Source organism: Erythrolamprus reginae, chromosome Z (assembly GCF_031021105.1).
Source record: "Erythrolamprus reginae isolate rEryReg1 chromosome Z, rEryReg1.hap1, whole genome shotgun sequence".
Taxonomy (NCBI): Eukaryota; Metazoa; Chordata; class Lepidosauria; order Squamata; family Dipsadidae; genus Erythrolamprus; species Erythrolamprus reginae.
The window spans coordinates 106,688,420-106,701,349 of NC_091963.1; the positions used below are offsets into that span (position 1 = coordinate 106,688,420).

At 43.1% G+C, this 12,930-nt stretch overlaps 1 protein-coding gene across 1 annotated transcript in view; it reads right to left on the reverse strand.

Annotated features, from left to right (window-relative positions):
- The window catches only part of TOP2A (DNA topoisomerase II alpha), a 63,638-nt gene that overhangs the window by 24,941 nt on the left and 25,767 nt on the right, over positions 1 to 12,930 (reverse strand). Inside the window, exons 14-16 of the mRNA XM_070729661.1 lie at positions 12,529 to 12,639; positions 12,313 to 12,418; positions 11,392 to 11,501 (exon numbers count right to left, since the gene is read on the reverse strand). Of these exons, the coding sequence (XP_070585762.1) occupies positions 11,392 to 11,501; positions 12,313 to 12,418; positions 12,529 to 12,639 (327 nt within the window). The remainder of the gene's footprint in view (positions 1 to 11,391; positions 11,502 to 12,312; positions 12,419 to 12,528; positions 12,640 to 12,930) is intronic.

Below are 12,930 nucleotides of genomic sequence, written 5' to 3' on the forward strand. Positions count from 1 at the left end.
AGACAACTCCTGTAAATATTCTTATTTCCTCAAATGCTTCCTTGGATGTAATGATTTGGAGATGGGTTTACAAGCAGAGATCGAAAGTCATAGATCTCTCTTCTTCAATGGAAGAAAAATCGCCACCCTCCAAATACACTGATGAAATATGCTCTGCAGCTGCCCAATTAATAAAGGATGCTGCGAACATCAACCTGATAAACTTAAAAGAACAAAAATGTAAACTAAGTCTGCTGACGGCACAAAGGGTCCTCTCTATCTTTGACTTGGCCAAAATTAAAATCAAAGGGAACTCCTTAAAAGAGGAGTTGTAAAACATTGAGAACCAGCCAAATAACAACCCTACGAAAGCACATATCTCCTGTGCAACGTGTGTCACAAAAACATCAGCTGCGAAGCCAAGGGCAATCTTATCCTTATACCAAGGAGAAAACAACCAGAGCTGACCACTGTGGGAAAGAGTGCGAAACAAAATTTCAGTGGGCATTTAATCAAGCGAGAAGGCGCCATTTAAATTGTAAATACTATCTGCAGCCTAAACAAACCACCTTACAAATATTAAATAATAAAGTAAATAGAGGTAAATGGGAACAAAGAACAATTATCTTGCGAGGAGCATCTAACAATTTACAGCAGGCTGACTAGTAGAGGCCAAGAACAAATTCTACATACATTTGGGCAGACCACAACTTCTGGCATGTAAAGTGGGACCTTTAAACTCCTAGTACCTTTTTAGTATACCTTTTGCTATGGCTTCCCTTTCAGTGCTTGGAGGCTGAAGGATTCTGGAGGGGAACAGGCTTCAGCTGAACCCTGGCCAAACAGAATGGCTATGGGTGCAAGGAACATCATGATCCAATTGTTTATCTTCTTTACTTCTCCCTCAGTCTGCACTGCAGTGTGCATCTGTGAGTTCATCTGGACTCACAACTCCTGCTCAAAGAGCAGCTGACAGTCTTTGCACATGTTGAAACTTTCCTGAATTGTGAGGCTCCAAGCATAGTCCCTGGCCCAGTCATTCCTTGATTGGATTACTATTCTAGCTCTACATGGGGCTACCCTTGAAGATTACCTGGAAGGTCAGAGCTGGTGCAGAATGCAGTAGTGTAATTCTGAGGGCTCCTAGGTGGCACATATAACACCAATATTGCATTAGCTATGGTTTGCCAGTTTGCTTTCAGGTCCAATTCAAGGTATTATGTATTACCTTTAAAGTTCTATAAGGCAGTGTTTCCCAACCCTGGCCACTTGAAGATATTTGGACTTCAACTCCCAGCATTCCCCAGCCAGAAGTCCAAATATCTTCAAGCACCAGCAGAAGACCCTCCTGCAGACCCTGTCTGCTAAGGAATTGCTCCTACCCTTTTGGTCTCCCGGAAGGATATAGGTAATCCTCAACTTACGACCACAATTGACCTACATTTTCTGTTGCTATGCAAAATAGTTATTAACTGAATTTTGCTCCATTTTGTGATGTTTCTTAGAAACATAGAAACATAGAAGTGTGACGGCAGAAAAAGACCTCATGGTCCATCTAGTCTGCCCTTATACTATTTTCTGTATTTTATCTTAGGATGGATATATGTTTATCCCAGGCATGTTTAAATTCAGTTACTGTGGATTTATCTACCACGTCTGCTGGAAGTTTGTTCCAAGGATCTACTACTCTTTCAGTAATATAATATTTTCTCATGTTGCTTTTGATCTTTCCCCCAACTAACTTCAGATTGTGTCCCCTTGTTCTTGTGTTCACTTTCCTATTAAAAACACTTCCCTCCTGGACCTTAACCCTTTAATATATTTAAATGTTTCGATCATGTCCCCCCTTTTCCTTTGGTCCTCCAGACTTTACAGATTGAGTTCATTAAGTCTTTCCTGATACGTTTTATGCTTAAGACCTTCCACCAATCTTGTAGCCCGTCTTTGGACCCGTTCAACTTTGTCAATATCTTTTTGTAGGTGAGGTCTCCAGAACTGAACACAGTATTCCAAATGGGGTCTCACCAGCGCTCTATACAGCGGGATCACAATCTCCCTCTTCCTGCTTGTTATACCTCTAGCTATGCAGCCAAGCATCCTACTTGCTTTCCCTACCGCCTGACTGCACTGCTCACCCATTTTGAGACTGTCAGAAATCACTACCCCTAAATCCTTTTCTTCTGAAGTATTTGCTAACACAGAACTGCCAATACAATACTCAGATTGAGGATTCCTTTTCCCCAAGTGCATTATTTTACATTTGGAAACATTAAACTGCAGTTTCCATTGCTTTGACCATTTATCTAGTAAAGTTAAATCATTTACCATATTACAGACGCCTCCAGGAATATCAACCCTATTGCACACTTTAGAGTCATCGGCAAATAGGCAAACCTTCCCTACCAAACCTTCCCCTATGTCACTCACAAACATATTAAAAAGAATAGGACCCAGAACAGACCCTTGTGGCACACCGCTTGTAACCTGACTCTGCTCAGAATACTCGCCGTTAACAATAACTCTCTGATGTCTATGCTTCAGCCAGCTGCAAATCCATTGAACTATCCAGAGATTAAGTCCAATTTTCACTAATTTATCTATCAGCTCTTTATGTGGAACTGTATCAAAGGCTTTGCTGAAGTCCAGGTAGGCAATATCCACGGCACCACCTTCATCCAAGACCTTTGTGACATAGTCAAAGAAAACAATGAGATTAGTCTGACATAATTTGCCTTCAGTAAAGCCATGCTGATTTGGGTCCAATAAGTTTTTGTTTTTTAGGTGCTGATTTATCCTCTTTTTGAGTAGAGTCTCCATCATTTTAACTACAATTGATGTCAAGCTAACTGGCCTGTAGTTACCAGCTTCTTCTCTATTGCCCTTCTTGTGGATAGGTACAACACTGGCCATTCTCCAATCCTCAGGAACTTCTCCTGTTAACAGGGATTGGTTAAACAAATCAGTCAGGGGGGTAGCAATGACAGATCTGAGTTCTTTAAGAACTCTGGGGTGGATGCCATCTGGACCCATTGCCTTATTTATCTTTAATCATTCAAGTTCTTCTAAGACATCGGCTTCTAAGATCACTGGAGCTGAATCCGTACAGCTGGAAGCAATGCTATATCCCTCTATAGTATTATTTTGTAAGGTGTCTTTTGAGAAAACTGAACAGAAGTAGCTATTGAAATGGTCAGCGATCTCCTTATTCCCATTAATGCATGTATTATTCCCGGTACTAAGCTTCGTGATGCCGCAGTTTTTCTTCTTATCACTAATATATCTGAAGAAGGTTTTATCCCCCTTCTTTACAGATTTTGCAATTTCTTCCTCTTTTGAGGCTTTAGCAGCATATATTATCTGTTTCGCCTCCTTCTGTCTCATTTTATACACCTCCCTATCAGCTATACTTCCAGACTCTTTATACCTCCTATAGGCAGCCTTTTTTTCATTGACTATAGCCCTTACATCATTGCTAAACCATAGCGGTTTCTTCTTCCTTTTACCTTTAGTTATTTGTCTTACATATAGTCCGGTGGCTTTTAAGATGGCCTTTTTTAATACAGTCCACTGGGTTCTCGCTCCTGCCATTTTATCCCTCCCCTTTAATTCATTATCTAAATATTCCCCCATTGCATTAAAATTTGTTTTTCTGAAATCCAATACTTTGGTTGCATTATAGGATTGCTCACAATGAGTTTTTACATCAAACCACAAACATAGATGGTCACTGCAACCTAAATTTTCTCCCACCTTGACCTCTGAAACCCAATTCCCATTCGTAAAAACTAAATCTAGAATGTTCTCCCCTCTAGTTGGTGTCTTAACCAGCTGTGCCAGAGCTGCTCCTGTAAAGGCCTCTACTATATTCTTACTTTTGCATGTAAGGGCACTGGGGATATTCCAGTCAACATCAGGCATGTTGAAATCACCCATAACCACAATATCTCCCTTTACTGCCACTTGGGTAATTTCATCCACCATCTTGTTGTCATATTCCTCAGATTGTCCTGGAGGCCTATAGATCACCCCAACTCTAATGACAGAACCTTCTTTGTTTTGCATGCAAATCCAGAGAGTCTCCAGATCTTGACATGTATTTTGAATTAGTGTTGTTTTTAGACTTTCTTTAACATAAATGCTACTCCACCTCCCCTTCTCTCTATTCTATCCTTCCTATACAGTGTATATCCTGGTATGGATATTTCCCATTCATTAGAATCCTTAAACCATGTCTCAGTTATGGCAACCAGATCCAAATTATCTCTAGATATTATGGCCATTAACTCACAGAGCTTGTTGCTCAAGCTTCGAGCATTCGTGCACATTACCCGAAGAACATTATTTTCATTATTAGTTTGCCCCTTATCATCAACAACTACATCTATTTTATTTGCAGCTCCCTTTTCATAAGCTTCCAAAATCTGATTTATCCTCATTGGTCGGGGACAGAAATCTCCCACATCAGTTACATCTCTGTCCCCTTTACCTAGTTTAAATGCCTGTCCACAAAAAGTTCTGAATTCCTCACCGAGCACCTGGGTACCTCTGTATGATGGATGCAAACAATCCCTCTTAAACAACTCCCTATTAGACCACCTACTGACATCATGACTTACATAGCCAAAACCTTCAGCTTTACACCACTGCCTTAACCACACATTAAACTCTCTGATACACGTTGTTTTATCCTCTTGGCCACAAACGGGTAACACCTCTGAGAAAGTCACTGAATCAGTTATTTTACCCAGCTCCACACTTAGACATTGAAAATCTCTTTTTACTACATTAACATTTCTCTGGGACAAATCATTTGTGCCAAGATGCACCACCACATCAACGTTATTACCTTTACTCACAGCCTTGACAATGTTTGTAATCCGCTTCATGTCCCTGCTGGCAGTGGCCCCTGGGAGACACCTCATCTCCTTCACCACATCCTTACTCTGTCCCAAATCAACACCTCTAACAGTCGAATCACCCACAAGAAAATGTGTCCTCTTTTTATTTCTACTACCGTGTTTCCCCGATAGTAAGGCAGTGTCTTACTATCTTTTTACCCCCAAAAGCCCCACTGTGTCTTACTTTGGGGGTATGACTTATATACCCCCAAAGCACCGGGGCTGGCTCGTCTTCAGGCTTCGGCCCGGGCGAGGCTTCTTCTCCTCCGGGCGGGCGGGGCGGGGCCTGCCCGTTGGGCCCGGCCTCCATCCCTCCTGCGCCGCGGCGGGGCCGGTCCACGATGCACGTCCTGGGGGCGCCCGGCTGGCCGGCTCCGAACGCTGCGGCTCGTCTTCGGGCTTCGGCCCGGGCGAGGCCTCTTCTCCTCCGGGTGGGCGGGGCGGGGCCTGCCCGTCAGGCCCGGCCTCCATCCCTCCTGGGCCGCGGCAGGGCCGGTCCACGATGCGCGTCCTGGGGGCGCCCGGCTGGCCGTCTTCGGGCTTCGGCCCGGGCGAGGCCTCTTCTCCTCCGGGTGGGCGGGGCGGGGCCTGCCCGTCAGGCCCGGCCTCCATCCCTCCTGGGCCGCGGCAGGGCCGGTCCACGATGTGCGTCCTGGGGGCGCCCGGCTGGCCGGCTCCGGAGGCTGCGGCTCGTCTTCGGGCTTTGGCCCGGGCGAGGCCTCTTCTCCTCCGGGCGGGCGGGGTGGGGCCTGCCTGTTGGGCCCGGCCTCCATCTCTCCTGCGCCACGGCGGGGCCGGTCCACGATGCGCATCCTGGGGGCGCCCGGCTGGCCGGCTCCTCCCGCTGCTGCCCAACGCCGAGGATGCCCCGCGCCCAGCCCGGCTATGGCAGCAGGCAGGCAGGCAGGTAGCCCCAGGCGCGGCAGGGAGAGCAAAGCCGGCGGGGAGAGCGGCGGCAAAGCGGCGGGGTCTAGCCCTCTAGCCGGCGCCTCGCCAGCTATCCGCCGCTTCTTTCTTCTCCGGAGCCTGCCGCCGCCGCCGTGCTTCCTCCGCCGGCCGAGGAGTCCTTATCCGCGCCGTGTTTGGGAGACTCTCCTGGGCGCAAAGCTCCCTCGCCAGCGCCACGAACTGCTCCGATGCCTCCCTCGCTTTTAATACCGTGTTTCCCCGAAAGTAAGACATATGTCTTACTTTCGGGGTATGGCTTATATTAGCCAACCCCCCTGAAACCCCCCATATGTCTTACAATCGGGGGGGTCTTACTATCGGGGAAACACGGTAACTGCACTTGATGGTTTGGTGACACTATGTACCTCACTTAGAACAACTTCCCCTTTGAACATCCCCTCATTCTCTGCCTGAGGGACCTTGCTAATATCTCCAACATCCTTACTATTTAAATCCGCAAGAACATTATAGGAATTCGATACAGAGAGACCAAAATTGCTATGTTTTTGCTCAACTGCACGCAATCTTCCTGAACCGACAGTTGTCCACACAGCCCTCCTCCTCGGGGGGCGCTGTGGAAGAGTCACTTAACATGATTGTTAAGTGAATCCAGCTTCCCTATTGACTTTGCTAGTCAAAAGGTGATAAACCACCATAAAAATTAGCCAACTCTATATAGCAGCATAGGAATGGGAAAGCCAGGCTAAATTATAACTAAGGTCTTCCGAGATACTGAAGAAACTTTGGATCTCATTTCCAGTTTCAGAATGACCGCATGAGCCATATCATTCATTTAGAGACTTCAATACATCACCAGTCAACTGACTCAGATGACAAACAAGGAAGTTTCACATTAGAATCTTGGCTCTCTTTGGAACACCACTTAATGCAAAACCAGAAATGGAGACCCCGCTCTTTAATTTCACAATATATGGACAAACTTAACTAGGGTTTCAACTATGAAACTGTGACCATCCTAGATCAAGCCAGAGAAATTTCTAGAAGTCTGGCATTCTGAGTGATTACCCATCAATAGACAAGAAGGCATAAACAATATGTAAATACTATGCAAAAGAGACAATCAACAACCAGAAAGGGAATAGAAAGACCAGAACATCTCCTTGCCAGCGATCTACACCCAGCTCAGCAGAGATAGCACCAAGATTAAAATTAGACCAACAGCGAAGATGTAAACAATCTCCCAATCAAGGAACTGCCAAGCAAACTAATGTTCAACATTATAACTAAAGAACCTTCAAGATCATATTCATTAACACTGACAGGGCCAGCCACTAGAATATGCTGTTAAGAAAAACCAAGCTTCTGACAGTGTGTGCCATACCTTGTGTACTAATAAAACAGGTGGTAAGGATGAAGGGGAACTCAGACACAAAACAGTTATGTAAAAACAAAAATGGGATCTGTAAAAAAAGGACTCAAATTCCTATACACTAATGCAGGAAGTATGAGGAATAAACAAGATGAACTAGAACCCCAAGTACATGGGGGCAGATATGATACTGTTGCCATTAGGGAAAACTAGCAAAATGAAACCCATGAATGGATTTTTTTGAGCTACAACACATTTTTTATATTTACAAAATCCTGGGGCACACCACCAACCAAAATGACACTCTCCTCTCTTTTTCCATCCCTCTCTCTCCCCCCCCCTTGTATGTGTGTGTCTGTGTGTGTGTGTATATACACACTCTTGAACAATTTCCAAAAACAGGTGAGGGTTGGGGTTTTTTCTCTCTTATTCTTTGGGTGCTTTGCCTCAATCATTTTCTCATTTTTCTTTTTTCTCCCCTTTTTGCACTCCCTTCTCTCTCCCTTCCTCTCCTTTTCTCTCTCTCTCTTGTTTTCTTTCTCAATCTCACTCACTCTTTCTCTCTCTCTCTTTCTCTCTCTTTGTCCCTTCCCCTCTCTTTCTCTCTTGTACACCACACCGGCAACAGCGGCATCGGGCAGTAGTCACGGGGCAGTGGCAGGGCGGGTGGCTGCGAGTGGGAGCTCCAGGGTCGAGGCACCCATGGCGGCTGGACATGTTGCTGGATGCCATACATGCTAGTGCTCCGCCTGCCATGGGCGCAGAGCTGGCACCTCCGTCCCGGCCCAGCGTCAACCCTGTGCCCATGCCCAGCTGCCTGGTGCTGCTGCTGTCTTCCCATTCCCACTGCCAGCGCCTTCCCGCCGGGCCCCAAAGCTCATCTGCCGCTGCCGCCAGGGAAGCTTCAGCCGGGTGAGGCGCTTCAGCTGCCGGTGCCTCTGCCCTGGAGCTCCCATTCACTGCCACTGCTGCTGGCGCCTTTCCGCTGCCCTCCAAAGCTCACCTGCTGCGAAGAAGGAAGGTGCGAAGAAAGAAGCTCAGCTTCCGGTCTCACAACTTTTTACTCTTTGCGCCCTCAGCTGAGCTTCCTTCTTCGCGGCACACCTGACCATGTCTCGTGGCATACTGGTTGAAAAACACTGAGCTAGAAGGATTAAAATCATTAAAAGAAACAGAACTAATAAAAGAGGAGGTGGAATTATGCTATATATAAGAAATAACTACAGTGATCCCCTGAGTTTCACGATCTCGATCTTTGCGAAATGCTATATCGCGATTTTTTCACCCGATGACGTCACTCCCTTCCTTTCTCATCTTTCTTTCTCTCTCTCTTTCTCTATCTTGCTTCTTCCTCTCTCACACTCTCTTCCTCCCTCTCTCATCTCTTTCTTTCCTTCTCTCTCTTTCTCTATCTCTCCCCCTCTTGCTCTCGAGCGGCGGGCGGCACCCAGGGAAGGTTCCTTCGGCCGCCCAGCAGCTGATCTGCTCGGCAGCGCAGTAGCAGCGAGGAGCCGAAGATGGGGTTTCCCCTTTGCGTGGGCAACGGGGAAACCCCATCTTCGGCTCCTCGCTGCTACTGCGCTGCCGAGCAGATCAGCTGCTGGGCGGCCGAAGGAACCTTTCCTGGGTCTTCAACTCCCAGAGCGGCGGACAAGTGGCGGCCGGACAAGCGGCGGCCAAGCGGCGGCCGGACAAGAAAAGCGGCGGCCGGACAAGCGGAAAAGCGGCGGACAAGCGGCGGCCGGACAAGAAAAGCGGCAGACAAGCTGAAAAGCGCCGGACAAGCGGGCAGGCAGGCGGCTCCTCAGCTGCTGGGTCTTCCCAGGTGCGGAAGTAAAAACACCATCTGCGCATGCGCGGCCATGGAAAAAGGGGCGCGCATGCGCAGATGGTGTTTTTACTTCCGCACCACTACATCCCGAAAAATCGATTATTGCGAGGGGTCTTGGAACGGAACCCTCGCGATAATCGGGGGATCACTGTATATCTTCACAGAAATATAATAGAACAATGATGAAAAACCTTATTGTATGTATTTGGATCAATATAAAAGGCAAGAATTTTATTGTCATAGGTGTATACTACAGGCCAGCCAACTAGGGGAAATAATGTCCTTTTTGATAATCAGTTAACTAAGGTATGTAGGAAGTACAGCACAACAGTAATGGGGCACTTTTAACTATTCTGACATCAGCTGGGAGACAAACTCTACAGATAGTGGAAGATCAAACAGATTTCTGACAAACCTAACATACATCTTTGTCTTTTAAAAGGTACAGAAGGAAACTAGAGGGTCAGCCATGTTGAAATTAATTCTCATTATCAGAAATGAAAGGGTAGAAAACATTGAAGTTACAAGAATTTTGAGGGGGGAGGTAACTATGTGATATTGGAATTCAACATTACACAAATACAAGCAATAGAATAGAGGTGTCAAACTCATGGTCAGTGAACCGGATATGTCATGTGCTGGCTCTACCCCCACCCAGTTTAGTAAAGTGGGGACAGAAAGTCCCAACACATCATGTTACGCTCCATGACAATGTGACTTTGACACTGCAATAGAACAAAGTCAAACTAATTTTCTTGGACTTCAAGAAAACTGATCTGAATAAACTTAAACAAAGTTTGAGATGGATTCCATAGATGAGAATCTTTAAAAGAAAAACAACCCAAGAAGCTTGAAAAAAATTGAAAAGTGAGATTATAAAAATCCACAATTCCATTGAAGAAGAAAAATGAGAGGCACATAACTAAGGTTGATATCAGCAAATAGCCGGAACTTGCAAAGATGAAGTCAAAAAACCTAAGGCTCAAAAGAAACTAAAACTAGCAACAAAAGTAAAAAAATAACATCTCAAAAAATTAAAAACACTTCTTTCAATATGTAAAAATGAAAGTCAAGCAATTGGTCCATTAACGGGAGAAAATGACAAGATGCTGAGCAGTAGTGAGAAAGCAGAATTGTATACTCACACACACACACAAAGTGGGGAGGAGACAGGGATGGAAAAAGAGAGGAGTGTCTTAGAGTGTCATTTTGGTTGGTGGTGTGCCCCAGGATTTTGTAAATGTAAAAAATGTGCCGCGGCTCAAAAAAGGTTGAAAATCACTGCTCTAGGATCCCCAACTTTTGCAGCTTGATGGAGTGGGAGATAGGGGAACTGATCTAGGTAAGCGTGGGGCTTGACTTGCGCAAGTTAAGCTATGCAACATGTTGGGAGACTCTGCTTTAACTGATTTCAAACAGCAGGCTATTGACTTAAAGTTGCAAGCATATTTTCCAGCTGTACCAATAAATACATTGAGTCACTCTGCATATTCTCAACTGATTAAATATCTCAGTTTCCTAACTATCCCAAAATTCAGAAGGAGCTTTTCCCCCCCAAATTCCACACTTTCCCAATAGCTGTTACTGAAGGAAGATACAAAAATCAAAATCCTCTTTAGACTGTGTCCATGTTGGAGGAATAAACAAGCTGATAGAATGTTATTCTCCATTGCCCTCTCTATATAAGAGCATGACAGGAATTATTACTTCCTCTTTTTATTACATATCCTGATAAGTCCAATCTGTTTCATCTCATGTTGTTATTATCGAATCTATCTGATTTTTTCTCTCTGATCACAATCAAGTACTGTTTTAGTTTGCATATAAACTGTTGTATTAATTTTAAGCCCCGCCCACCCACACATATATTTATTTTAATTAATTATGACTTTGTACTTGTATTTCCTGATCTATGATCAAATAAAGATTTAATTGATTTATTTAATAGGCAAATTAAATTCATTTCAAGTTCTACACAATTATGCCTAAACTAATATTATGTCTCCCAATTTCCACTCTGCTGATAGGAACTTAAAATCTTAACATATTATTATTGAATTAAGTTGACTTCATATAAATCTTTGGGAAGAATATATGCAAAAGCCCAGAAAAGTTAAAGTTACAGAGTTCACGTATTTTGCAAACAAACACAAAAAATGTATATTTATCCAAATTTATACAATAGTGAATTCATTGTGTCTGTGTATATTTTAACTTTTATAATTGCTGTTAGATAAATGAAACTTGACTTTATGCATGTAAACCTACAAACTTCCTAAATCCTCTGGCAGGGAATAAGACTACCAACTGGGGTTAAAAAACAAAAGGGCTTCTTGTGATTCTGTGTCCAAACAAGTTTGCAGACTCAAAAACCCCCAGAGGGATAAGAAAAGAACTTAATCTACCAGGGTGATCGCAGCATCATCTTCAGGACCAGAATACTTGAAAGGTATTCGATGCCTTGTCATTGCTGAAAAATATTCTTTTGCTTCCTTTGAAGTGCTGGTACCCAGACCTAAGGAGATAGAGAATCAGAGTAAAATTTTAAGACAAAATAGTCATATTTCACTTAATGTGCAACATTTTTTTCTTTAATTACAATTTCAGTTTCAAGGTTCTTTGATTCATCCATAGTGATTAGTCTGGATAGTTTACAAATAAAAACTAAAAGAAAACAAAATAAACAAAACAGGACAATAAACAAAACTGCGACCAGACTGCTTCAACAGCAATTCATTTTCTTTGCATCATGAGAAAAATATTTAGTACTGTAATCAGACTTTGCATATAAACAGTAAAAGAAAAAACTATTTACAATTATTCATAAGTGCAGAATCATTTGATCTGCCCTTATTCTGGATTCATCTGGACTCAAGCAGGTAAAAACATACCCATAAGCATTCTACCCATTTGCCACTCTACAGATGTTGATTATAATTCAGTGACTAGGTTAAATGTGAACTAGTTTAACATACTTGAGGACATGGGATTTTGAAAGGCTAAATTAAATGTTTAGCCAATTGCTTTTTGTTAAAACTTTGCAATCAAAATGTTACGTACGATAAATTAATAGTTCCAACATACGCATTCAGCCTCCTGCTTAATATTCAATTTAACAGCTAGGCTGTAGACAAATAACTTTCCTCATCTTTATCTTCCACTTTACACGGAACATATTTTACGTGCTAGTTTAAATAGTTGACATATAGCCCACTAATCCTTTTATTCTAAGTAAAGTTAAAATAGTTCTATCCAATACAATGTATTCTTTTTAAAATCTAAAGTTAGCCTTATTTATTTCATCTGTCTTTACAGTTTAGCCAAACCTTTATAGTATTTGATTTTCCAATTTTTGTAGTTAGGGTTGCTATTCTTCCATTCTTGAAATTCAGGAATGCTATAGAATGAAATTTCTTCTTTGTTTTTGGAAACCTAGGGAAAAGCCAAATATCTCATTTTGAAGAGTTAACAATAACTTATGAATTTTGATAAGAATATTTTCAATTGCTAAAGTTCTCACTCAAACAGGGAGGGAAGCTCACCTTTACAAGAGGAGTAATGAATTCTTCTAGGAAACGATGTCTCAGAAGAGATGGCCAATTATGGTGAATGAAATTAATCAATAAACCTTTAATATGGGACCCATCTTGATCCTACAAAAATGTTGAGAAAATACGATTTTATCCAGTGTTGTTGGAAAAGTCAATAATCCTTACTAGCTTTATAGTCTGAGGCCAGTAAGCAATCTTCTAAAATTGCAGCATTTTTTTGTCAGTTTTGCCTATAGTGACCGTTATTAGATGTTACATTACAACACCTATAATTTGTAGTCCATGTATCGTTTATGGATTATGAAATTTAGCACTTCTAGGAGGAACTAAGAGCAAGATTATTTTATAGTGTAAAACCAGTTATGATTGTTATGTCTAACAATAGACTATCTG